Below are 27,422 nucleotides of genomic sequence, written 5' to 3' on the forward strand. Positions count from 1 at the left end.
ATATGATTCAAATTGCACCTAAGCAATTAATCAACATCTTTTAGACCTAGGAATGAAATAATTTAAGCACATTTGTTGCAATTTATTTTTTTAAAAAAAATAACTTATATCACTATTTAGTTCCTAATTAAAAATTTTTACATTCATAAAAGAACAGCTCAGTTGTTTTAAATTTAGTACAAATAATTTTTTCAAAAATATCAATTACTAAATAAATATTTCCTTTCATATTTTCTTTTTTAATTTTTTTCTAAATAAAGAAATAAACTTTTAATAAATAGAATGTATTCACCATTCTATTCTATTGAAAAATTTACAAAACAATAGTATATCATTATTAATTGCAATATATGAAATATCTTGGGAACGGTGTAATTTTTTGTTGTTTATTGCAAAAACAAAAATTTAATTGAAGTTGGGCTTGAAGTTTTCTAAAGAAAAATTAATATATTTTTTTATCATATTTTTTAATTATATTTTCATCTTATGTATATCAAATTATAACATTTATAGTATATTTTTTTAAAGAATGTTTGAAAAATTGTCATTCAAATGGAACCATAAATTTTTTTTTTTGGGGAAATGAAAAAGGAGATGAAAAATATGAAATAATTCAGAAATTAAGAAATATATTTTGTAGCCCCCTCCGAGAAACTTGCCAGCCCATCGTATGATGAAAATGAGAAATTCTACATTTCCACAACCTATTTAAACAAGAAAAAGAATGGTAGGGCAGAAAAAAAAAAAGAAACAAAAAGGAAAAAGTGAAAATGCGAGGAGTAGTGAGAAGCAAAGTCGGCAGAGCTCTGTATTCGGTGGCGGCGGCGGCGGCGGCGGGAACGGCATCGGCGACTTCTGCTGCTGCTGTTTCTAGAAATCCATTAAAACACCCTGGCCATGATTGGTTAATTGTAAGAACTCTCGCCTCTATATGCTGGACCACTCAATCTCATTCCTCCTACAAAGTTCACACTGGAGCAGGAGCTCTGCTCGCTTCCCCGTGGTCTATTACTCAGCTCCGTCACGCCAGATTTTCCGGCGCGGATGTATGTTATTTCTCGCCTTTTGCTGGAAAAAATCAAAACTTGATCATTAGTTAATAGCTGTGTTGATTACACTTGCTGGAATACTTGCTTATGCATCATATATTGATGTTATCATTATTGATTCTTCACGGTAATCTTCTACTCATTCCTCCGAACTGAAAATAGATTGAAGGTTTCTTTTTTTCTTTTTACGTAACTTTTTTTCTCTTTATGATATCATTACGTGGAAAAGAGATGCTTCAGAATTAGGAGTTTACTTGTATACTTTTGAGAGTATTATTAGGTAGAGAATTAATGAAATTATCGTTTAATTGACTGTTTAAGATGTAGATGGCAAAATGTAGCTTGTTTCCTAATGAACTTCAGACATTTTAAGGTCAGACATAGTAATGAAACTAAGCAATTCAACTGGAAAATGTGTATACCAATATTGACAGTGTAATGGCATCATGATTTAGTCTTCAGTTCTCGAAAGTGTTGCATATATGGTGGGTTGCTGGCTTAAAAATTTTCAGGGTGTCTAGATGCTATGACTTTGACCTGCAACAGGGTTGTAAATGGTGGTACACATAAATCCTAAATGCGCTTAGCTTAGTAACCATTTCAAAATTGAGGATACGTCTCCATTTTGCTTCTTGTGCAGTGATGGATAAGAATAAATTTTGCTTCTGCAAAATATCTGCTTTCTGAAAAGCAACAAGTTATAATAGATGCTTTCTGATAATAACATTTTTTTTAAGAAAAATATATAAATGGGAAAAGATGTACTTTGAAGTTTTAAACAGGTTTTGCAGAATCGCTATTTCAAAGCTGCTAATAGAAAGACTGAAAAGCAAAGGGAACAGGAACATTTTTTTTTACTTAATCTGTTTTTTTTTTAAATATTCCTACTTAGAACACCGGATTCTCAGTAGCTTTTTCATTGCATACTAAAGGTACGTATAATTAGGAGACAAATTGTAATCTCAAGTTGTATACCACAAGAGCTTCTTTGACTTGAAGGTTCTGTTTTGACTTATTTCTGTGTTTGACAAATTAAAGGTTCTGTGTTTGTTACACAGGAAAGATAGAAATGGTAAAATTCTTTTAGCTTTCAGCTTTTTGTGTATGAGTCTGCATGTATTTCTCCATTGTTGCCTTCTATTGCAAACTGTTGTTACTGCATTATTTGTCATGATTTGAGTAATTATCTTCTCCTCAGTCTTGTGTTACTCATATGGTTAATTGCTTGTCTAACATTGGTGCAGGTGAGACCTGGGAATGTCATCGAGAGAAAAGGTTAGATTTTTAATACATTGAATTAAAGCGATTATGACATAATATGCATGCCACTAATTGAGCATTCCAATGTTGTTTTCGGATGGTTTTGGTGGTATTCAGGAAAGATTTATCAGGTAATTAAGTGTGCCAATTTTTTATTTTTCAATACATTGTGATGTCATTACTTGTTTCCATATACTATTTTACATGAAATGGTCCTTGATGAAGTTTAATTTGGTTCAGGTAGTAAAGGCCCAGCATACAACTCAAGGAAGAGGAGGAGCAATAATACAGGTCTAGCTTTGCTCTTTCGGTGCAGTTTCACGCATTTTAATTCCTATAATCTTCAAGCTCAAGTGCATTTTAGTTCTAAAGACATCCTTATGGGACTTGTGATATTTTTTTTCTCAACTATTTCTAGCTTTGCTCTTTCAGTGCAGTTTCACGCATTTTAATTCCTATAATCTTCAAGCTCAAGTGCATTTTAGTTCTAAAGACATCCTTATGGGACTTGTGATATTTTTTTTCTCAACTATTTCTTGGAAGGTAAAACATGGTAGATTTGTCCTACTCTCTTGAGAATGTTGTGCACTGTCCCCGTCATAATGTGTTATCTATGACTCACTGGTTGGTTGCTAAGAATGCCATCTTATTGCTGACTTTTATTTAGTATTATTTCTGGAAGTTTTACCAACACTTTCTGTTAACAAAATCTTCTGGCTTGTCATGTTAGTGACACACATTTTCTTATCCCTGCACCCTGTGACATGGTTTTGGCAGTAAATCATACAAACCATGATTATGATTTACCAGACATAATGATATATTTTAGAGAATCCTGTTTGCGTATTAGGACTTTTCATTTTATACTGTTTCATCGAGTCCTTTGGTTTGTGAATTTTGAAATACTTTTGTGCCTTGGATGGTTGACATAGGATATGGCTCTGTTCTTGTTTAGTTCTAACTTGTTCCTGTAATTTAAGTTTATTGACTGTTGAAAACGCTGTTTGACAATATTGAAAATTATTGCTTGAAAATTTTTGAAAAGCCAAAAATTGTTGTGAGTGGCGCCTCGACATTGTGTCGAAGAAACAGCCTTTTCAGCTTACAAATATTCTACGAACAGCTTAATTGGATTTAGCATTGTAAAAGATATAATCTGCAGATTTTAAGGTACTATCTTCTTAGAGCAGCTTATTTGTTTATCATTTCCCTGAACTGCTGCAATGTATATGATCTTGTCTTCACTCTTGAATATTATTAAATATCTGTCAGTTGTACTCATGCCTTTTCCTTTTTTTTTTTTTGAGAATATTACAGGTGGAACTGCGTGATGTTGATAGTGGAAGTAAAGTAAATGAAAGGTTCCGTACTGACGAGTCTATTGAAAGTATGAATTTCAACTACTTGATTCTTGTTGCTTTAAACTCATGCTTGAGATTTTCGTGTTGAATGCTTGTAATACTTTGAAGTCTTAAGCTTACTCGTATGTAGTGGACTGAAGCCCAGTCCTACATTATTGTTTCATCATGGGTGGCAATATTCAGTCGTTCTACTTTCCTGTGTACCATAAAAATATTGTCCATCAGTTTTATGAGGGGAGGAAAAATGTTTTTCCCTTATAATTGACCTACATGTTAGTGGCTAAATCGTTTATTGAAGTTAAATATAAAAGTGTTGGATGCGTCCTTTACAAGCACAAAGTAGATGGTGCATGGGCAAGAGTTGAAGTAATACAATAACAAGAGCTAGTGATCCTTTTGACTTCCAGTCATTCTACGGTTTGTGACTAAAAACTGTGTCTTCTTCAATTTGTCTTTTTAAGAGACTGACACTGTCTAATTTGAAATTTATTTTGATTATAACATTTGCCCGTGTGGATATACTTTCCTAATATTATTAGAAAGTTTGCTCCAGTATTTTATACGATTTGATTATTTTGGTGATCTGATAATCCAATGAAGCTTGTTCCTGTTTACATGTCCAATAAATAAACATGCTTGCCATTCTCCTTAGTTTTACTGCTCTTTTTCTTTGTAAGAATAGTCAAATTAATTGTTTCAAATCTTAAAGATATGGAACAGCAGAGTGAGACCATGCAGCATGAACAAAGCAGAGGTTCTATGTATTCATTTGTTACAACTGCTGTCTTCTTTTTCACCACATGTGTGTTTTTTATGGCTAGAGCCTATTGTTGTCTAAGAAATGTTCAGAAAATGTACTACATTTATCTGCCATATGCGAAATCAATTATGTACAAGATCTTCAAATTCCCAGGCTATGGGTCTGATGTGGAAATTGCTAAAGTTTATTGCTTTTTAATATTCATTTGTATGAGAAGTTTTAAATTAATAGCTTGTGTTTGCAGAAGTTTATGTTGAAGAAAAATCTTTCAGTTACCTTTATAATGAGGATGACATTGTTGTTCTTATGGAGTAAGTCCTAACTTATGGTCTTGATTTTGAGCTGTTGATCATCTTCTGAATTTATTCGAAGGCTTGATGATTATTTGTAATTATGCAGGCCTGAGACATATGCACAAATTAATGTTCCAAAGCACTTGTTTGGTGAATCTCTTCCATACCTCCAAGGTAAAAATGTCACATGTTTTATTTATTTAGTTCCCTTTTCCTGTTCTACATTGCAGATATTGTAGAAATTTGTGTGTGCCAAAGGAATGTTTAAATTTTGGATGAAATGGCAGCTAACTTATTTGATTGACATGCTTAATGATTAGAAAATACACTTCATGGACCTCATGGAATGCAGATGATATGAAAGTTAAGCTGCAACTTTACGATGAGAAGCCGATGTCTGTGTCAATTCCTCCGAAAGTGACATGTACTGTTGCTGAGGCACAAGTTCCAATAAAGGGGTCTACAGCAACTCCTCAGTATGTTTATCACTTTTTAGATTGTAGGCCGAAAAGAACCTCAACATGTAGTATTCATATTTGTCCAGAACCTAACCAGGCATAGTTTATATAGATGCTCCTGCTCTGATGCTCTTTACATCTCATCTATCTTGTTCAGATTAAGTTGCTATGCAATATCTCTGGTCCTCCTTTGGTTGTCATTTTTCTGTCATTGCATTGCAACTTAAATAGCTTGCAGCTGTGTCTTCAAGTGGTTGTGCTTGCTTGATACTTGTAAGGATTTTGTCTCATCTGTAAGACTTCTGAATGCTTTGACACAAAATCTAGTATCCCTCAAGAATTTAGTTTACCTCAAGTTTTTCGTGTTTGAAGTTGGTGTACATATTTAAACAAATGTATAGCTCTTGCATAGTTTAAAATTTCTCACACAATTTTTCAGCCAAAAGCAAAATTTTGCTGGTGTTTCTTTGCATTTCTGTACTTCAGCAAATTTTTGTGTTGCATGAATATGCTCCCGTCCATAGTGTGTTCATGTTTGTCGGACTACAATTGATCTTCCAGTGGTTTAATGCTGGCATGTTTTGTATCAGTAAAGACGACTTCTAAGAGTGTGAGGTATCCATATCTTTGGATTTCTCTTAAATGCTAAAATTAGGAAATGAAAAGGGCGTAAGTTGAGAACTGGAAAAGAAATTTCTACCTGTATAGTCTGGTAAAGGCTTTGCATAATTGGAAAGGGTTCCTCTTGTTAAGACCATGTATTACTTACAGGAGATGGCCGGTTGGTTTACATGCAATTGGTATGTTTATTATTTATGAAACTAAATTTGTGATTTTGTTGCTGAGAGGGTACGGCGCTGGTATGTTGAATCAGCAAAATCAGTAACACATGAGAGCAAGAGATACAGTCAGGGAGAGTCTCTTTTGTTGAATTGGTAGCAGTGACTAATATGTCCTCTGAATATGAAATGACTTTGGTGGATATAAATCTTCTTTTAAGTACTACCAAAGGAATGAAAGTTTTAGACCAACAAGTAAGTCTTTGGCACTATGAGATTTGTTGAGAAAGTCAAGCTTGCTAATCTCCTAGTTCTGCTTCTTCCTTCTCTAATTCTGAGTTCCTAGTTTCTCATAATTTTTCACTTTTACAGGTATAAGAAGGTTAAGCTGGACAATGGTCTCACAGTTCAGGTGAGTTGATCGTGTTCTCACCTATGATTCATGATTCTTTTCTGGACATTATTACTCTGTAGCCGCTACCAGATGTGATAAATTGCCACTATGTTAACCTAGCAAACGTGATGCAGAACCAACAATAAACAAATTTGTCTTGTGATGTTTAAATGGATGGATGCACTGTTGTAAATTGCAATTTGAGACCGATTTTCCTGTTAACCAATTTCTGAATGAGATTACTGGACCAGAAATGGGGAAACCATGTGAAAGAATGAGGTGAAGAAATGTGTTGACAAATAATAATCTGTGGATCTTGGCTTTTTACTTGTGAGTGACTACATTTGTGTGAATGTGATGGACACCACATTCGTCATGACTTCGGCCCAATAATGGAACCAAGCAAGCATTTTGGACAATGTTGAAAAATTGATGGAAAGTAATTGAAGTTGGTATTTAGAGCTTTTCTTATAGATTGCATACTTAAAAAGGTATAGTGAAGGTTTGCATATAATCATGTCCACTATAGATGGTCCCTTTTTTGGTTTTGGGGAGGAGGTAACAAGTGAGAGAAAATATGTAGAATACTTGCTTAGAATGAAATATTTGGAACGTAATTGTGCTATTGTTTTACTGGAGTGTTCTGCCTAAAAGATGAAATATCCTAGAGAGACTTGTGTTTGGCAAGGAAGAGTTTAGTCTCCTGAAATTTATTTATGTTTAAACCTGATTGACAATACCTGTGAAAAGAAGAGAGAAAGGATGTGCTCGTGAAACTTCTGGGGGTCGTCCTTAGGATCCTAGGATTACATTTGGTAAGGAACTACTGAGATAGTCATAGCTAAAACAGTTATAGTAGAAAAGGGGTGGGCAAGAACTCTGGGGCCAAGATCTTGGAAACTCTATGCTCTTTTGGAGGAGATGTGAAGGCAAAAAGCCGCCCTAGCAAAAGGAAAAGTACAGAGTTGCTTCAAGCAGTTCCTGTTTTTTTTTTGCTCTGCATTTTTTCTCAGTTATCGCATGCTTATTGCATGCTTTGTTTTGGTAATACTGACACTTGGTGTTGGTTTACTTGGAGTTTTGCCTAATACATGTAATTGGGCTGATTTATAAGAAGAATCTTGTCCGTGACTTGGCCTATTCTAGGGATTGGTGAAGGGGAAGCATTGTATTATTTTCTTAGTGTTCTACACAAATAAATTTGACAAGGATTTCCGTAATTGTTCATATTTTGTTATGTTGCCACTTGCAACCCAGAATTGTTTTGATAAAACTTAGCATGTGGTGGCACTGTCAAAGTAAATGAATAGATTGTTTTCTTACTCTTTTTATGTACCCCCGTTTCTGTAGGTACCATCTTACGTGTTAGCTGGCGAGAAGATAATTATCAATACTGCCGATAATTCTTTCATAAGCAGGTGAGTGTAATGTGTGATTCTTTTCCATGAGAAATTGAAACATACGTCATTTGCTACATTTCCTGGTCGTCTTGGCATCCCAATACATAGTTTTAGGAATTTCTTATTTCCTGTTAAGCTTAGTGCACTTTGACATCTCTATTCTTGTCACCTTTTGATAAATACCTAATAGATTAGGTTCAATTCAGATGTTTTCCATTCATTTTTCCTGCTTTTTGTGGCTGATATGTTAATCCATTATATTTCAGGATCTTAATATCGTGTGGTGTCTTTTATTTTGCGCATTACAGACTGTTGACTTTGGATATCCAAAGTATTTTACGTGCCACTTTGCATATTTCCTATGTACGTCTGACAGCACATTTTCGCGTTGTTTCGCAGGGCTTAATCTGGGCCCTTTTGAATGCTCTGGAGTTATCGTTCAGGATGGACCTTTTCTGCAGGCACTCGTTATATAGGATTACTTCAAATTTTGTCACTGTAGGTAATGATGGGTTGATGAGAAACAAGTGTTCATTTCGGGGTTATTGCGTATGCAGTATTTCTTTTCAATGAGAATGTTTTACATTTTGCATATTTATGAGAATCCCACTTTTCGACTTGTCGATCCGTATATTCCCCCAGTGGGAGGGAGGTGATGAGGCTACAGCTTTGTCCAGTGGTTTTGGAAAAGAACTCATGGATGGAGATGGGACCATTAGAATGGATTTTTGACACAGGTATTCATATTTGGATCAGCAGCATTGCATGGAAGCCAAATGCCCCAGCAATGTGCAAAAATGACTTCCCACAAATCATTGGTGTTGTATTATCACGGGTATTATTGATCTCTTCAATTGATTTGTGCTTCTTACCTAATCTTGTACATAAAACGTTTATCTTTTTTCAATAAAGAATCAACGTGAATCACCATGCATGATGCCAATCTAGCAAGTTTTAGTTTACTGGGTGAAATTGTTCAGCTTTTGATTTGACTTCCTTACAAAGCAGGACAAAATAATTACCAGTTGGACTAATCTAAAGCTACCATGGTCTTAAAACCATCCTACAGAACTCATAATCAACTCAACAGCACTTCTGTCATAACGTTTGAACAAAACTTGGCACTTCTCAGAGCATTTATTGAATGACAAAATTCTGCTGCGGCTTTCTGATGGATATTCCCCACTACCAAAAACTCCACGGATGGTCAGTCAGCCTCTGTAAGGCTCTTCCACATCGCAGAAATTGCTCTATTAGCTGGTACTCGTATTCTGTGTCATCAAAGTTTTTGAACTCAAGATGTAGGGCGAAGCACATAGGAAGAGCGTCCGGGAAGAGAGGCTCGAATTTCTCATGATCTTCCCTCTCAAAATTGAACTGTTAACACGTACTGAAGATTATTAGGGGACTTGTCGTTCGATCTAATGTATAATGGGATCAACTATGGTGTTGGAAGAGAATATTAATATTCTTTGGGGAGAAAAACGGTTACCAGCTGCGCCCATGAGAGAAATGTCAAGCTTCTGGACTCCACGTTCAAGTCCTGCAATTATCAAGGACTCAATTTCCAACCCAAACCCTCCAAGAAAGAGAGAGACGTCGAGTCGAGAACTCCTGGTTGGAGCCTCATTTCTGAGTCTGAGGAGAATAACTCTTCGGCCAAGCTTATAACCTTGGTGAAGCGAACATGTTCAAGAGAAGCGTCGAAGTACTCTTGGTCACATTCATCGTGAAACGCGGGTAAGGATCCCCGGTACTGAAGGTCGATATTAGGAACTGAAGCGAAAATGTACCGCCATCTGGTGGATATAAGTAGAACTGAGGTGGCCGCTGCTAATTTTGTGGGGAGATGCGACAAAATGTGGCAGAGAACAGCATCAGGAAGACCACTAATCCTATCAACCATTCTTGAATGTCTTCGGACTTTCAACCAACTCTTTTATATAGACAATAATGTGGGGACTGAAAGAAATGCCTTTGATGAATTAGCCGGTTCGGTGGAGTTTAGTTGAGAACTGAGAAGCCAATCATATATGTTATATGTACTATTTTTCTTCCAAAATCTTGACTAGATCTCTTGGAATCCCTTCATCTTCCATCTGAGGAAGTGGAGATTTGCTTCGTTAATTACCAGTAATTTACCTGATGCATGGCACACTTCTTAATTAGCCTTTCGGTTTTTCCCAGGATTACAGATGCACGCGTCTCTAGAATTGTACTTTAACAACAACAGTTACGTTGTAGACTTGTAGTACTAATTATAGACGTGGAGAAGCCTTAGAAAAGGAGAAATCTACTGAGACACGAAAAAGATAAAGAACAGAATATCTTCGTCAAAGAAAAAGAAAAAGAAAAAAGAACACAGAATGTCACCCTAGTTACCAATTCCTTCAATAACCAATTTCTTGGTGATTAACAAAAATGGATTGAAAAGCTCTGCGTTAATATTTAGACTAATTGTTTAAAACTTAAGGGTTTAATCAGAACAACAGCTTAGACTAATTGTTTAAAACTTGAGTGTTTAATCATAACAACAGCAGTGGCAAAAGTCACATTCACAACGTCCTCAGCAACACCCAGTGTCACAACAGTAACCAGTACCAAAACAATCACAACCAAACACAGCAACTGCAATCACAAATCCAATCACATCCCTGTCCACAGAAGCCACCACCACCGGCTTTGTCAGTTTCCTGCTGCTGCTGCTGCTTCTTGTTCTTGGTCTTTCGCCGCATGAATGGACAACATGGAAAGCATAAGCATGACACCATCTTCTTCTTCTTGTTGACTCACTATGACAATGTTAGAACAAAGCCCAGATTTTTTTTTTCTTCTTAAGGAATCATCAATTTTGTACTTACAAAACCTTGTAGTACCGTTTATATAACACTTTCTCCTGTAAAATAATTTCCTATGTTAATGTAATATTAGCATCAATTAGGATCACAAATTAAGATATTATCTGGTATTATTAGTATCAATTAGAATCATCAATTGGGATGATAATTAGGATCAATTAGGATCTCAATTAGGGGCTTACCTTGTATAATATTAATCTAGATTTATTCTGTATGCCTACATCAATGTTTTTAAACTCGGACCGGCCAGTGAATCGAAAAAGGGGTCGATTCACAGTTTGACCGGTCCTATCAGCCGATTCACCTGTTCTCTGTTTTTTTTTCTTTTTTTCTTTTCTTTTTTTTCTTTTTTGCAATTTTAGTGTTAAGTACTTCACAAGTCTTCACTCTACATTTGAACTTGGTGGCTGAGCACAATCTAACATGGTTATTGATAACTTTAAGTCCCTAAAATGCATTCATTAACATAATTAAAACTAAATTTAAGTTGAGATAATAATAAATTGCCTAAAAGTTATACATGAAACCTAAAATGATAAACATAACTAAAATATCATAATTTACCGCAAGTTTTCATAAATTCATTACAAACATAAATAGATATAGTCCAAATATTCACCAATTATCACAAACAAAAACACAAAAATAAATAAAATAAATGTTGACATTCTTTCACAATTTTAAAAAAGTCCATAAAAGAGTCCAAAGACAAACAATTTGAATAACAAACTTCCATCATTAGCATCACAAAGCAACGGCACCACCTTCACAACTTCATCAATTTAACCTGAAAAAGTTAAAAGTTTATTACAAAAATATAAATTTAATTGTTCAAACTAAATCATCTTACAATATCGCATATGATTTTAATTTCAAATTTCAAGTTTGCGTTATATTTTCCTTTGTCATCGAAAGGTAAATAATGAAATATGAACATTCATTCAAAAGATTCTTTGAAGGTCACACCTTATTAGTAAGCAAAGAGACTATGCCAAATAAGTCTCGGAAACCAAAAAGGCGAATGATTTCAGAATAGAAAAAGGAAAAAGAAACGTAATCCAAATTAGCTTCCATTGATGCTTCTCCTAAGCGAAATCTACATAAAAATTACTACAAGTTAGACACCAAAGATGAAAAAGGAAAAATCTGATTAGAACTCCAAAAAAATTATAAAATTATAGTAGTGGACAATACAATTATTAAAAGAGAATGTTATATCTTCTTAATACAAAACAATGTTTTAAATAACTTATGTCATAAACGGTATCCATTATCCTTCAAAAACGGCATCTCTATTGTCATGGACTAGTTGAAAATTTTCATTTGATTAAACTTTCTAAATATTTGTACTGTCAGGTTATCTTCTTGTAATTCATGCTTAGTTCCCTCTTTTTTTGTTTACCGTCTGTCCCCAGCCGTGCCCAGTCAGCACGGCTGGGGACAGGCTGATTTTAAAAAAAAAAGTGGGCCTCTGAGTCAGCTTACAATATCCTTAAGGGCTAATTACTTAGAATATAGGTCAGAAAAAAAAGAGTCGGACACTTATTGATCTGACAGAAATCAGGTATAAATCTATTGTTACCGGGCTGACACAGCCCGGCACCTATACCAAATTTTTTTTAAAAAAGATGTCAGGTGCTGGGCTGACACAGCCCATCACCTGACCGAATTTTTTTTTTTAAAACATGGCAGGTGCCGGGACCAAATTTTTGACCTTATTAAAAAAGCTGGCAGAGCTACATAATTCCTAAAGCCAAGAATTCCTGCCCGTGTCAGACCTTGTAACAACTATTATGGAATTTTTTTTTTTTTTTTGCTAATTAGAAAAAAACTAGGATCTGGCAAAGTAATGGAGAAATGTTTTGCAAAAATATATGGCATCTCGTCCAGATAGTTTAATTATCCTTTGATCTTTACAAACCATTACATGGCACATCTTGGAAAGTGGAAGATGCCGCCGAGTGCACTTACGTGTGCTTTCCCCAATGGTTTGAAAATCAGCATCAAGAATTTGGGGAGATGTAATTAAAGAACATTAGCGGTGGCTTAACGCAGTATCTCAACTTTTTGAGTGGATAAATAAAGCAGATTCCTATTTAATTTCTAGGTGTTTTATTGGAGTCAGGTCCGTTTGGATTCCTTATTTTTGCTTCTGTTTTGAAAAACTGTTTTTCACATTCCAAATGCTACAGTAAATGTGTATTTCCAAAACAACTCCAAAAACACCATTTCCAAACATTATATAAAAAACAACTCCATATGTATATTTCAATTTGTATATTTCAATTATGTATATTATATATATTATATTAATACAAATTGAAATATACAAATTAAAATATACAAATTGAAAATTATATATTTATATATTATATAAATATTTATATAATGAAATATACAATAAATATTACAAATTGAAATATTATATAAACACCATATTTATAATATTATAATATTTATAATTAATATTAATGTATATTATATATATTAAATATTTATATATTATATATAATACATTTATATATTTTTATATAAATATATAAATATATTTATTTATAAATGTATTACAAATGCTTAAATGTATATTTATATAAAAATATAAATTTTATAATTTATAATTTATGCATTTGTATAATATTCATTTATAATTTATACATTTATAATAATATACATTTATACATTTGTATATACATTATGTATATATATAATATAATACATTTATAATACATTTATATATTTTTATATAAATATATAAATATATTTATTTATAAATGTATTATAAATGCATAAATATATAAAAATATAAAAATATAAAAATTATGAATTATAAAAATACTCAAAAATATGTTTTAAAGATACTTCTAAAAATAATCCAAAAAACATCTACAGTAAAAGTTTTTCATATAGTTTTTGAAAAACAACCCCAAAAACAACTAATCAAAACGGACTTGTATTTCAAAAATAAAATGCTACAATGTTGTTTTTGAAAAACAACCCCAAAAACAGCTAATCCAAACGGATTGGTTAGTGTTGCTTTATTTTACCAAGTATTTTATAATTGATGTATTATTTGGACCAAATATTAAGGAAAGACCACTTTTGCAATGCATGTGCCGAACAATGTGTAGATTCCCCAAAAATGTTTTGAGTGTACTTAAATACTAAGAAAGATACCGCGGGAGAGGGATGAATTCAATGTTACACATTTGCCATGTATATATATACATACTAATAATTATTAGCTTCTCTTGCATTTATATATTTTTTCTATTTAATCTTACATACTTTCTCTTGTATTTATTTACCTTTTCTAAATAATCTTATATTTTAAAAAATATGATATCTGAAATATATCTTAACTAATATTTAATTAGATTAATTATTAGATCTACATGCAGGATTTGATTTCTTCTTTCCAGCCATTCTCATACTACTGTTCAATTAAAGGATGTTTCCTAGTTCTCTTGCTCTTTAATTCGGTGTCTTTAGCTCAATAGACGCATTTTGGAGATTAGGCCTAGAACTTACCTTCTATACATGCTTTAGTACAAATGCATGGAACTGTTTCTTCAATCGGTCAGGTGATGGTGTGTCAGCCTAGCACCTGACATCTTTTTAAAAAAAAAAATTGGTGTCAAGTGCCGGGCCGACACAGCCCGGTACCTGCCATGTTTTAAAAAAAAATTGGGTCAGGTGACGGGCTATGTCAGCCCGGCACCTGACATCTTTTTAAAAAAAAAAATTTGGTGTCAGGTGCCGGGCTTTGTCAGCCCGGCAACAATAGATTTATATCCACCATCTGTCAGATCAATAAGTGTCCGAATTTTTTTTTTCTTACCTATATTCTAAGTAATTAGCCATCGTTAAGCCAGTAAGAAAGAGATGATGAGTTTTAGCTGCAAGTTGAAGGTTGGCTATATGCTGCAGATGCGACGACTTGTCGGCAAGAAGGTGTGGCTACGAATTGTCGGCAACTTCCAGGAAGTCACGGTAAAGCGGTAAAAGAAAATTTTCATTCCCGCAAGTTTTAGCCTCCACAGATTTTGCTGCCCTTAGTTGCCAAAGTTGAACCATATCCTTCCTTGTCTCATCGCAGAAAGCATCCCCCCATCACCATTGCAGAACACTTTCATCCTAATTCCAATCCCAAGCGAGAAAAAAATGGCTGATGCCGCTGTTAGTGCTACTATTAAGGTCGCATTGCAGGCGGTTGTTTCCCTTGCTGCTGATCATGTTAATCTGGCTCGTGAATTCCCAACGGAGCTGGAGAGACTCAACAAATCTGCTGAAATGATCCGAGGCTTCTTGGCCGGTGCTGACGAGGTAAAACATAGCCATGATCCGAGGCTTCTTGGGGTGCAAAAGTGGCTCGAGCAGCTGGAAGAAGAGGTTTTCAAAGCTGACAATGTGCTGGACGAGCTCAACTATGAAAATCTTCGTCGGCAGGTGAAGTATCAAGATCAACCCATGAAAAAGAAGGTACTCTTCTGCTTTTCATTCTTTAATAAAATTGGTTTTCGTTGGAGGTTGGGCTCAATGATCAGGGGGGTCAACGCGAACCTTGAAAGGATCCATCGGGATGCCGAACGTTTGAGACTGCCCTCCAAGCTCCAAGTTGAAGCCACAACAAACCGACAGACCGACGCTACTATTGTTCGAAGAGATGTCCTAGGAAGAGACGAGAATGAATCAGAAATAGTTGAGAAGTTGTTGACCGAATCTGAAAGTGATCGTGTTTCAGTTATTTCCATAACTGGCATGGGTGGTTTAGGCAAAACAACTCTAGCTAAAGCCGTTTTCAACACTCCACAATTTGATAATGATTTTGACAAAAAAATTTGGGTTTGTGTGGCTGAAGAAGTAGATAGAATCGAGAAGGTCTTCAAAATGATTCTTGAATCGTTAACAGGAGGAAAGGTTGAAGGGGATAATAGGCAAGTAATAGTTCAAAAAATTCAAGATGAACTCAAGGAGAAAAGATATTTGCTTGTCCTTGATGATTTGTGGAATAATAATCAAGATGGATTGTTGGATGACTTTTTCAACACTTTGGCGGGACTCAATGCGAAGAAAGGGAGCTGGTGTCTTGTTACTTCTCGGCTGCAAGAAGTGGAAACTATTCTGTCTAGACATCCGCAGATCAATTTTACTCGCCATGAGCTGGGAAGGCTATGCGATGATGTTTGCTGGTCTATCGTGAAAAATTGGGCAAATGTAGGGGAAGAAGTACCAAGAGGATTGGAAGACATAAGGGAGCAAGTTTTAGGAAGATGTGACGGTCTACCTCTAGCAGCAAAGTTAATCGGAGGTTTGTTATATAATAAAAAGACAAAAGAGGAGTGGCTATCTATTTTGAAGGAGAGTCTCTTGAAGGGTGGGACTGAGCAAATAATTAAGGTGAGTTTTGATCATCTGTCACCTGCACCGGTTAAGAAATGTTTTGCATATTGCTCAATATTTGATCAAGATACTGAATTGGAACAAGATCTACTAGTTGAGCTTTGGATGGCTGAAGGCTTTCTTCAACCGGATTCCCAAAATGAAAGAATGATGGAGAAAATAGGATGTGAGTATTTGAGAATTTTGCTGCAAACTTCCTTATTGGAAGAAGTAAGAGATTGGAGGGGAACCTGGTATAAAATGCATGACCTTGTGCACGATTTTGCAAAATCAATTTTGAATCATAACAGCAGCAATCAGGAGCGTTACCTTGCGGCATCTGAAAGAATGTTAGAAAACATGAACGAAAACAAATCAGCATCACTTCGCACATTATTTCTGGAGGGTGGCATAGCTGATGAAAAGTTATCTAAGTTCAAATACTTGCATGTCCTAAAATTGTTTGGAGCAGATGTCAAAGAGTTGCCGACCTCCATTGGCAAACTAATACATTTACACTTGACATTTCAGGTTCTTGGATTAGAACTTTGCCAGAATCTCTTTGCAAACTTTATAGCTTGCAAACACTAAGAATTGACAGGCTTGAAGATGGTTTTCCAAAGGAGATGAGCAGTTTGATTAGCATGAGACATCTTCACTGTGATGATTATTATACAAGACGCGAAATCCAAATGCCATCCGGGATTAGACGATGGACTTGTCTTCAAACGCTGGAGTTCTTTAACACCGGTCGTCAAGAGGAAGGTCGTGGTATCCAAGAGCTTGGAACCTTGGAAGATCTTAAAGGCTCCTTGGAGATCAGAAATCTTGAATTAGTAAATGGCAAAGATGATGCTGAACTGGCGAACCTATCTAAAAAGCCAAATCTGCATCGGTTGGTATTTGAGTGGGGCAATAGGGATCGAGAAAGTGATAATTGTGATGAAGATGTGTTGGAAGGCCTCCAACCTCACCCAAATTTAAAAGAGTTACAAATTTTGAAGTTCATGGGTGATCAGTTTCCACAATGGTTCATGAATTTGACATTGACATCACTGGTGGAGTTGCGGGTGGAGGATTGCACAAGATGCAGAAAGCTCCCAGCACTAGGACAGCTGTCATTCCTAAAAAATCTCTCCCTTGAAAGCATGAAAAATTTGGAAGAGTGGAAGGACGCACACGAAATGATGTCAACCGCAGGTGAAGTAAATGTCATGGATGTGTTTCCCGTGCTGGAAACGTTGTCTATTAGTGATTGCCCCCAGCTAACTCCAAGTTGTTTCCCAAGTCTTGATGTATTGGAAATCAGAGGGAATTGCCACGTTTTGCTGGCAGAAAAGGTTTTGAGCAATATAGCCAATCTCTCGTCCCTTCAATTAAGGGGTGGTCTTAGTCAACCCATAGAGTCTCTAGAATTAGTGAGACGACCAGAGAGCAGCTTGAGTATTGATGGCTGTAACAGTCTACTCACTGACACGCTTGAGCGACTCTGTCTTTTTCCAACTCTTCAGCGTGTAGAATTGGTGTCTGCCAATAATATAACAACATTAAGAGGAATGAGTTGCGCCGCTTGTCTTGAGAGATTGGCAGTCTATGCTTGTAAGAATTTACGGGAGTTGCCAGAAGCTCTTTATCAATTTCAAGCTTTAGAGCACTTGGAGATACGGGGTTGCTCGAGAATTGATTCATTTGGATATCCAAATCCTAAAAATTCATTTGGACAGAAAGGCCTCCTTAAGTCTCTTGAGCGATTTACTGTCGTTGAGTGCGATGCATTGACAAGGTTACCAGCGGAGATGTTCGAGTCGTGTACGTCTCTCCGAAAGCTGAAGTTGTCCGATTGCCGCAGTCTGGTCTCCTTTCCCCTTGATTTGCGACGAACCCCTTCTCTCGAGAGCTTCAAATTATTCGACTGTCCCAACTTGATTGCTGAGATGCCTAGTGGATTTGGCTATCTTACCAGCTTAAGGGAAGTGAAGATTGGTCCCTTCTCAGATGACTCAGTAATCGAATTTGATTGGGCTGGATTAGCATCTTCATCATCACTCCAACACGTGTCTTTGAATGGAATGCCTGACACGAAATCTCTGCCACATCAGCTTCAAGACTTGACTACCATCACATCACTGTCTCTAAATGACTTCAGAGCAATCGAAGCCTTACCAGATTGGCTTGGGAACCTTGCGTCTCTTGAAGTCCTACGCCTGTGGGGTTGCAAAAAGCTTGAATATTTACCCTCCGTAGATGCCATGGAACGCCTCAAATTAAGACGTCTGGAAATTAGTCTTTGTCCTCTATTAGCCCAAAGATGCACTCCTGAAAGCGGCTCCGAGTGGCCCAAGATCTCTAATATTCCGGAGCGTGATATTATTGTTCCGGTAAGATCTCATCTCAAAATTTTAATTAATTGCTTCTCATTCTTATTGGATCATCTTATTCTACCCGTATTTGTCCCTCACTCTTTTTCTCTGTAAATATCTATTCCTCTACTTCTTCTGGCAAAAGATTACTCTCTCTTTCAATTTTTAAGCTAATTCATGTCATTATAACATGCATATAAGAGTTTCCAAAAAATTTGAAAAATTACTAAAAATAGGAAAACACCATAACCATACATTAGTATTGTGGAATTAGTATTGTTGAATACCTACACCTGTAATCATATGGAAAAGTCTGAAGTAACGATAGTTATGGTAACGAAACTGTTTTTACCTGATATAACAGATAAAAATACTTTTAGCGACCATTTGATTACCTGTTGTACTGGTCATTTAAATAAAATAGTACCTCAAATTTTGGTTAGTAAGTTTTACATAAAAAATAGTAAGTTAACTCAATAAATTAGTAACTTTTATGCCTCAAAAAGTAAATTTGAATAAATATGGAACTTACTTTTTTTTAAAGTAAATTACTACTCTATATCTGAAAATTAGCTTTTGGAGAGTAAGTTTAGTTCAAGTAATAGTAAGTTTTTATAGATTAATAGTAAATATTATTGATAGAATAGTAAATTTGGTTAATCATCAAAACTTACTAGTTTGTGACAGAAATTTACTATTTTACTTAAAGAAACTTATATGAAACAAGTATTAGGAAGTTTATTTGAAATAATGCTAAGATTTTTTTATTAATAATTGAAACTTAGTATTATAGTTAGTAATTACTCGTAATGTAAATATATGATACACAATTATATGTATCATTTATAAATGTTATATGTTTTAAGCTTTTTAAATATACTATGAAAACTTTTTTTTTTTTTTTGCATATGACCTTATAAAATATGTAAGAATAATTTGTCATATTATAAATTTTGAATTATTTTTGAATTTGTGAAAAGTTAGAAAGATTGGATGACAGTAACAACAAATCTTTCGAGTTATATATAGAATTGCACTTATCTGTACATCACCATATTTTCTATAGATGAATTTTATGTAAACTGTTAAAATTATGAATTCATGAACGACTAAATCTGACTACTTTATGGCATATATTAGTCTAAAAGACTAAAAAATTACTGTAATCATGTGCACGTTGATTGTTGAATTGAAATTTCCTTTATTACTAGTACAAGTTATTCTAATCAAAGCAAAATAAAATAAAACATCTTTTCCTATTGTTTGCAGTAGTTATGTTTAATAGAAAATTATAAAAACATTTTTACAATACATAATTTCTCCTAAAATTAGTAACATTTTCCATGACCTCTAACCTTGTCAATAATACTAACCACCGATATGTAGATAATCTTAAAAGCAAAAGCCATCAATATGACAAAAAAAGAATGTTTTCATGCTGAACAAAAAAAATTGCGATTCTATATAGAATCGAAGAAATTCATCATGAACAAGAATGAATTACAAAGTTATCACATTTCTAATTTCATGTGCATCTAGAATTTCACGCAGCATTAGTTTAGAAGAACTTTCCTTTTTCACACTAAGGAACCAATCCCAATCTCTACGTCTCTTTTATTTTTTTTTCTTTAACTATTAAATGGGGCCAAAGTTGTTAGCAATAAAATACTAAATAAATTTAATTCCATTTCAAACTCTAGTTAATTGTATACTAATATTTTACACCACAATCAATTGAGCACCAATTTTTCTTTTTTTTTTAAGTAGCTATTATTTATTTTATTACTTAGATTAAATATTTACATATAAAATAATAGCAATAAAATGCCAATCCTTGGATCAATGGAACTTCAATTATTGTTAATAAAACTAATTTTGCATTGATAAAAATTAGTCTACAGAATGAAAAGTCAATGGCAACAATTGCTAAAATATAGCAATTTTTAATTATGGGAAAATAAACAACTAAGTTCCCAAAATATTTCACTTTTATTGTTTAAAAAATCTCAACTTGTTGACTAAATTCAAAATAATTCTATTGTCAAAAATATTTTTTCTCAAATTAACTTTCATGATTAGATGTGAGATACAAATATGGTAAAATATCCCTCATACGTATGTCATGGATATTTCAGACTTTTAGGAAAAAAAAATTTGTTCTTAAAATAACATTATATCATAGTGTACTAATTATTTTAGGACCATTTTATACGTGAACTAAATTTAGTTTAAATTATACAATAGATTATATATGCATGTGATTTTCATTTATAATTATTGGATCCTATTCTTATGAACAATCTCCAAAGGAAAAAAAAATGCAGATCATACTGATTTCCTTATATTAATTGTTATACTAATTTTGTCATTATTATTATTATATTATTTCTCATTTTGTTTAGACTCTTACTCTTATTATTTCTTATGTCTTAGATGTAAATTTATTAAAATTTTATCATCTTATTATAGTCATAGGTGTTAAATTATAAAAATTTTGATATATAAACAAGTAATATTCTATATATAACTAGGAAGATTTGTTGTTATTGTTATCCAAACTTTCAAACTTTTCAAAAATTGAAAATGATTAAAAACTTATAATACGACAAAATTTTATTACATATTTTACAAGATTATGTGAAAAGTCAAACTATTTTTCATAGTATTTTAAAATATATAAATAAATTTTTTTAAAATTATACCTATAATCATGTATTATACAGGTATATTATGAGTACTTACTAACTAAGGCACTAAGAATTAATCATTAATAAAACATCTTATCGTTATTTCAAATAAATTTTCTAATACTAGTTTGAAATATGTTTTAAAGTAAAATAGTACATGTGTCCCATAAATCAGTAAGTTTTGATTATTAATCAATTTTACCATGTTATCAGTAAGAATTACTATTTATGTATAAAAACTTACTATTACTTGAATTAAACTTACTCTCTAAAAAGTAACTTTGGGATATAAAATAGTAATTTATTTATTTAAAAAGTAAGTTTAATATTTATTCCAATTTACCTTTTGTAGTATAAAAGTTACCAATTTATTACTGTTAACTTACTATTTCAGATGGGAAACTTACTTTTTTATTTTTAAGTGTTATCCTATTTAGGTGATAGGTCTATCAAATAATCAAATGGTCGCTAAAAGTAAATCAAAATAAATCGAAAATGGTCATATAAGTGTTATCCTATTTACGTCTCAAAAAGTAAATCGAAATAAAAATGAAAGTTACTTTGTTTAAAAAATAAATTACTACTCTATATTCGAAACTTATTTTTTAGAGAGTAAGTTTAGTTCAAGTAATAGTAAGTTTTTATAGATTAATAGTAAATCTTGTTGATAGAATAGTAAATTTGGTTAATCATCAAAACTTACTAGTTTGTGGCATAAATTTACTATTTTACTTAAAGAAACTTATATGAAACAAGTATTAGGAAGTTTATTTAAAATAATGCTAAGATTTTTTTATTAATAATTGAAACTTAATATTATAGTTAGTAATTGTTGGTAACGTAAATGTATAATACATGATTGTATGTATCATTCATAAATGTTATGTGTTTTAAGCATTTTAATAAATGTATGTATCATTTATAAATGTTATGTGTTTTAATAAATTTATTTTCTAGGTCACAAGTATAAAAGTTAAAGTTGTACTAATGTAGCATAATCTTTGAAAATTATAGTAAATTTACCCATATATTAAGTTTTGTGAGTTTCAAATATATTTTGTATCATTTACAATATGGATTTATATGCACATTTTTATCAAAATTATTTTTAATTCGCAAATAGTATGTAAATTATTATAAAATGTCATTTTATAATAATCATAAATTTATAGGTGAATGGTCTATAAACTGCTAAAATTGTCAATTTATAAATGAGTAAATCATACTACTTTATGGCATATATCAGTCTGATCAATTAAAAAATATTAACTTAATTAAGTGCACGTTGGTTGTTGATTTGAAAGTTGTACCCTTGTCACTATTTCGTTATTACTACCACAAGTTTTTCTATTCAAAGTAAAACAAAATAAAAAATCTATTTCTTTTTATATGCAATATTTATGTTTAGTAAAAAATTAATATACCATGATTACATTTCATAATTTCTAATGAAATTAGTAACATTTTCTAAATAAATTGGAATAGTTTGTAAAACATGTTATTTTTTTTACCAATACAATCAAAAGAAATTTGCACTCTTAAAAAGCAAATGGGAAGAAATGACGATGGCATAAGTATAAATGTAAACAACAATATACATATCACACCATGAGTTTAGGTTTGATTTGTTCAAAACATTAGTAATTTATTTGTTAGTAGATATAAAATGCTACATATGAAAAATACAATTTCATATATACTAACCATTAATAGAATATATAGTTTGAACACGATCAATTGAGCTCATATTTCATTTGTTTAGTTATCATTTATTAATTTCATGAAGTCATCTGAAGTGGAACAAATGAGTAAATGATAACCTTCAGGATTAATAAATGAGTAGCTCGAAAACCAGAGGGTATTGAAGTTTGATTCTGCATTTCCATTTTAAACTGGAAAGGCTGAAGACTTTTTTTTTTTTTAACAGGAACATGCAACGTTGATATCAATTACATTTTGAGCTTAAACAATCCACAGGGACTTGAATCTTTCTAAATTGTACAGAAGGGACAATCCCTTCTAAAACCATCAAAGCCTGCATTACAATTCATCAAAATATTCCATGGTCTGATTTGTCATTAATCCTTGTTGACAACTGCTGCCGCAAATTCTTGGTGTCAAGATTCCCCAGTTGCAATTGTTTGGTTCTCACGGCATTGTTGTGGGCTCCACCTAGTGATTGTCCTTTCTTCAACAATGTAACAATGTTACATTCTCTCCACATTTATCAATATTAACAAGCAACAATGTCTTTGCAACACTGCCACAAAGTCAAGTGTGCAATGATAATCAGACCAAACCATCAAACGCCCATTTGTTTCACCATTGTTATCAGACAAAACAATCACAGCATACTCTGAATGCACCAAAGATGGATGATGCTGGTAGGCGATAAAGTCCACACCATACTGTGATCATGATCTAACCACCCAATTCTTCATCCACTACAACAAAAATGGCTTTTCCTGACATATCTGTAAGGACACTTGTTGGTTTGTGTCATTATAACACTCCTATCATGACACTTATTAGCAATTCAATAATATATAGTCTAATTTTTTTTATTTTATTAGATATAAAAATAATAATGTGCCTTTAGACTATCTAACATGACACTTGAGAAAATGTGAGATATACCAAAAAAAAAGAAAGACACTAAACGGCATCGTTTGATTTTGGCGGAAGATTCATTCGCTCTAAAACACTCAAAATTTTCATTCTGCCGGCCAAAACACTTACTCAAAACACTTGCTCAAAATTTTCATTTTCCAGCTTCACCATTTCCAGCCCCCCTCTCTCTGTCTCTCTATCTCTCTGTTGTCAGATTCCGATGTAGTTGGTGGGAAAAATGGGTAGCAGCCAAGCAGCAGTTTCCATAAAGCTTCAACCGTGGCTCCCTCAGGCAGCTAACAGCAGCATCAGCAACAAAATCTCTCTCGAAGGAAACCCACTTTCAGGTCATCATCATCTTCTTCTTCAAATTCGGCTCAACAAATTTCTCCCCCGACTTGAATAGTTTATCGAGAATTGTCTTTCAAGTCCAATCTCAATTTGCCCTTTTGGCAAACTTCCTGGTTCATTGGCTTACTTTTACTAATGGCAATCTCGTTTTTCGGTCTCGCCATTTTCCTTTTTCTTACCCTTGACTCCGATTTCACCTCTTCCCCCGTCTCTACAGCTTCCGAAGGTGTCTAGGTAAGCCAAAAGCCCACTTACTACTTCAAATTCGTGGTTTTTGCGTTCCTGTAGTTGCACAGATATGCAGTGCATCTTTGTGTGTGTGTGTGTGTTTTTCCCCCTATTTGTTGAAATTGTACGCGGAACGTTGTTTTATAGTTATTTTTGGCTCAAAATTTTGACCAAGTTTGTGCTATTATAGGCATGTGATGGTTATAAATTATAGCGCTTCAGAAGTTTATAAGCTAAAAGAGGACAGGGAAAGAGGAAATGGAGTTGTTTGTGTAGAATTAGTAATAGCCTTCGACATGTTTGATGAAATGCCTCGATAATCTTTGTTGAAAATCTAGTTGGGTGTCAGTTAAAATTTGCTATTTGGATTTTTTAAAGAGCTGATTTATGAATTAAATTTGATTTTTTTTCCTGTTTTATAGTTTGAGGTTTCTGTTGTGTGGCGAAAATAAAAAATGGTGTATGATGCTTTGAGTTCTAATAGTTGTATAATGGGGCTTTGTGCTAAGTCATTCTTATTTTGTTCGGCATTGTGATTTTGGTAAATTACTTATGGGTCAGTGATCATGTAGTTGACGATTACTTATGGCTGGTGCACACCTTTTTGTACAGTACATTACCGGTTTAAGCCTAGCTACCAAAAGCAGCATTCTGTGGACAATATCTTGTTCTGTGGTGCAAGAACAAGCTGTGGTAGATGGCTTTTTCTTCCTTTAACTGATGCTAATCTTTTTGTAGTCTTTTAACTGATACTGTTCTTTACAATATATCCCATTTAGCTAATGAGTTTAAGATGAAAATATAAATAAAGTTCAAAGTATTATTCTCATTAGCTGGACAAAAAATGTAACATCTAGTCCTCTTATTCAGCTTATTGGGTTGCAAGTGTTACGTTCATGAGAATTACAGACTCATGACACTGCGTTGCCACTATTCACCAGTCTATATGATTTTGAGAAAATCAAGGATTAAACAATAAACAAACCCCATCAACAAATCAACCAATTAGAAGGGTGATTTTGATATCTAGCTACTGGGAACTTTTGAAAAGTACTGTGAAAAATCAGCTTGTGCCTGTCTGACCAAGTGTTCATCTTCCCACTGGTCTCTGTATGTCTCAGGCTGAGACCTCTTTCTCATGGAAGTTTCAACATACATCTGCTTTCTCCATTATTCAGTCGGCAGACAACCACACTGAGCAGCCAACCAATCGTCATATTCGAACTGGCGATATAAAACAACGCATCAGTTGAGTTGGGCAGAAATTAAAAACTCTAGACTAGGTCCATGGAAAAGCAAGTGCAAAGAGGGTCACACTGGTGAAAGATGACAATGAAGAGCTGCAGCGAAATCAAATCAGCAGGAGGTGAGCATTTTCTACTTGATAACCAGCCATGTTATGAGTATACCGCTTTGGAGTGCCAGATGCTTCCATTGATGAGTAGAAAGCTTGAATATCAGCCATCATCTCCTTGGGAGAAGGAAGTGAAAGCCGACCACACAGAGTACTAGCTATCCACTTGCTCTGAAATTCAAACAAGGGGAAAGGTACAACCTAGCAGTCAAAGGGAAAAAAAATCGCTTTTATCAATTAAATGCATTATCAACCAGAACAGTTCATAAACTGAGAACATGGAATATTTACAAAAGACCTTCCACGGCAACCCAACGAATGAAAGCCATGGCGTTAAAGCTGGAGGAAAAATATGCTTGTAAAGTGGCCCCACACGGTTATCATCCACAGCTACAATGCCATTAATTTCAAGGAACGGAAAGTGATATTTGTACCTTAAAGAACATGAATAATGATTTATTGCAAATCGTCAACTAGAATGGCCAGTTAATGGACCTTTTTTGAAGTCATTATGATCTCATCGCATGAAATAATTTTACCTTTCTTTGTTATTTGATTGTTGCCTATGAACATTTTGTGTGCTTCCAGTTAATTGATCTTTAGGAGAGTCATTCTAGATTTATTGTCCCATAACAATCTTTAGCTAATATATTACTGGTTTTCTTTTGGGTTGGCAGACCACACTTTTGGATTACATCAGGAAAAGCAAGGTATGAATCGATTATTTTTATTGATGTTCACGTTGAGGTACATTATTTGTAATGCCATTATCATTTGATGACTTTAGAAGAAGTACCTTATTCTGTCTTATGTTATGATACTTGAATAGCTGGGAACTAAATCTTAGACAACCTACTGTAGGTGACAGCATCTGAAGCAGGTGGAATTACTCAAGGCATGGGGGCATACAAGGTACAAGTACCTTTTGATGGCAAGCCACAGACTGGTGTTTTCCTTGACACCCCTGGACATGAGGTAATTAATGATGTAGCACTGGTTCTAACTTTTAACTGCTTATTCATGCAAGTTTTTTTCTTTTTTTAAAATTTTTATGTCAAATGCTCTTCTTGGAGATTTTGCAGACATATCTTAAAAGGCCTTTGTCAAGATGAATTATCTAACATAACTGTAAAAATGGTTGGATAGGCATTTGGAGCAATGAGAGCTTGTGGAGCCAGAGTAACAAACATTGCTGTTATTGTAGTTGCTACTGATGATGGAATTCGACCTCAAACAGAAGAGGCCATTGCTCATGCCAAAGCAGCTGGAGTGCGAATTGTTATTGCTATAAACAAAGTGCGCTTGCATTTATTCTGAGATTTTCCACTGTGTGTTGGCTTGTATATCATTTAGTCTCATTTGCATTTTGCTTTTGATGTATGAAACATGATGACAAATCTCCTCTTGCTTATGGGAGTTGGCATTTTCAGTTCTCATAATCACGATACTGCTCAAGTTTGATGTTTCTAGATTTTTGCATCATAGCATATTATCTTATATGCATTCTGTTCTTTGGGATAATTTTAAAAGTCCTTTGGGTTTCTGATTGACAGAATGTATAGCAGGGAGCACTACCTGCAGGTTGCTTCTATCTTAAAAAAAAAAAAAAAACTCCTGACAATTAAAAGTGTCAGCATAGAATTCGATATTTTAATATTGTATTATACCTATCCTGACACTTTCAATTATCAAGAAAAGGGATTTTTGTTGGCAGATGGAATGTTATAACAGCATAGTTTTCTTGACATGTTGAATAGTATGAGTCTATCCCCACATTGGAAGGGACAACACTCGCCCTAGGTGTGAGGATAGATAAAGTGTCAAGTTAAATTATCTATACT

The 27,422-nt window shown here is 33.8% G+C and overlaps 4 protein-coding genes across 6 annotated transcripts; 3 read left to right on the plus strand and 1 right to left on the minus strand.

Moving 5' to 3' along the window:
* Positions 1-553: 553 nt before the first annotated feature.
* On the plus strand, positions 554-8,688 carry LOC113742935 (uncharacterized). 2 transcript variants are annotated; one of them, XR_011816648.1, is made up of 12 exons: positions 554-1,046; positions 2,294-2,324; positions 2,427-2,440; positions 2,550-2,600; positions 3,627-3,696; positions 4,675-4,741; positions 4,830-4,897; positions 5,076-5,199; positions 6,333-6,372; positions 7,705-7,772; positions 8,154-8,256; positions 8,397-8,688. XR_011816648.1 is itself a non-coding variant. In XM_027270995.2 (11 exons), exons 1-11 carry the CDS (start codon positions 771-773, stop codon positions 8,158-8,160), a joined length of 816 nt encoding a protein of 271 aa, XP_027126796.2. In that variant the 5' UTR covers positions 555-770; the 3' UTR covers positions 8,161-8,688. The 2 variants fall into 2 exon arrangements, 1 of the variants encoding a protein (XP_027126796.2); XM_027270995.2 differs by having other exon boundaries at positions 555-1,046; positions 8,154-8,688.
* A 251-nt stretch (positions 8,689-8,939) lies between these two features.
* Positions 8,940-9,660, minus strand: LOC113732815 (putative F-box/LRR-repeat protein At5g02930). The gene is made up of 3 exons (XM_027258838.1): positions 9,427-9,660; positions 9,247-9,297; positions 8,940-9,131 (listed from the first exon to the last, which is right to left on the minus strand). The coding sequence occupies exons 1-3, from the start codon at positions 9,658-9,660 to the stop codon at positions 8,940-8,942; spliced, it is 477 nt and encodes a 158-aa protein (XP_027114639.1).
* Positions 9,661-14,172: 4,512 nt separating this feature from the next.
* LOC140009449 (putative disease resistance protein RGA1) lies at positions 14,173-16,669 on the plus strand. 2 transcript variants are annotated; one of them, XM_072055201.1, is made up of 2 exons: positions 14,173-14,610; positions 14,709-16,669. In XM_072055201.1, exon 2 carries the CDS (start codon positions 14,774-14,776, stop codon positions 16,580-16,582), a length of 1,809 nt encoding a protein of 602 aa, XP_071911302.1. In that variant the 5' UTR covers positions 14,173-14,610; positions 14,709-14,773; the 3' UTR covers positions 16,583-16,669. The 2 variants fall into 2 exon arrangements, with proteins under 2 accessions (XP_071911302.1, XP_071911585.1); XM_072055484.1 differs by having other exon boundaries at positions 14,173-14,602.
* On the plus strand, positions 16,476-27,050 carry LOC113742604 (putative disease resistance protein At3g14460). Its single transcript, XM_072054609.1, has 5 exons — positions 16,476-18,369; positions 25,349-25,775; positions 26,259-26,291; positions 26,443-26,556; positions 26,728-27,050. The coding sequence occupies exons 1-2, from the start codon at positions 16,618-16,620 to the stop codon at positions 25,478-25,480; spliced, it is 1,884 nt and encodes a 627-aa protein (XP_071910710.1). The 5' UTR covers positions 16,476-16,617; the 3' UTR covers positions 25,481-25,775; positions 26,259-26,291; positions 26,443-26,556; positions 26,728-27,050.
* The last annotated feature ends 372 nt before the right edge of the window (positions 27,051-27,422 follow it).

This window comes from Coffea arabica, chromosome 1c (assembly GCF_036785885.1).
Source record: "Coffea arabica cultivar ET-39 chromosome 1c, Coffea Arabica ET-39 HiFi, whole genome shotgun sequence".
NCBI lineage: Eukaryota > Viridiplantae > Streptophyta > Magnoliopsida > Gentianales > Rubiaceae > Coffea > Coffea arabica.

Bases quoted from the DNA above. Each gene is read 5' to 3' on its own strand.
- LOC113742935 (XM_027270995.2), top strand. From the start codon at position 771: ATGCGAGGAGTAGTGAGAAGCAAAGTCGGCAGAGCTCTGTATTCGGTG. The intron at 2,601-3,626 runs GTCTAGCTTTGC...AGAATATTACAG, and splicing joins GAGGAGGAGCAATAATACAG to GTGGAACTGCGTGATGTTGA. The intron at 5,200-6,332 runs GTATGTTTATCA...TCACTTTTACAG, and splicing joins GGGTCTACAGCAACTCCTCA to GTATAAGAAGGTTAAGCTGG.
- LOC113732815 (XM_027258838.1), bottom strand. From the start codon at position 9,660: ATGGTTGATAGGATTAGTGGTCTTCCTGATGCTGTTCTCTGCCACATT. The intron at 9,298-9,426 runs GTTATAAGCTTG...TGATAATTGCAG, and splicing joins AACATGTTCGCTTCACCAAG to GACTTGAACGTGGAGTCCAG. The intron at 9,132-9,246 runs GTAACCGTTTTT...ACGTGTTAACAG, and splicing joins TTCTCTCATGGGCGCAGCTG to TTCAATTTTGAGAGGGAAGA.
- LOC140009449 (XM_072055201.1), top strand. From the start codon at position 14,774: ATGGCTGATGCCGCTGTTAGTGCTACTATTAAGGTCGCATTGCAGGCG.
- LOC113742604 (XM_072054609.1), top strand. From the start codon at position 16,618: ATGAGCAGTTTGATTAGCATGAGACATCTTCACTGTGATGATTATTAT. The intron at 18,370-25,348 runs GTAAGATCTCAT...TGTATGTCTCAG, and splicing joins AGCGTGATATTATTGTTCCG to GCTGAGACCTCTTTCTCATG.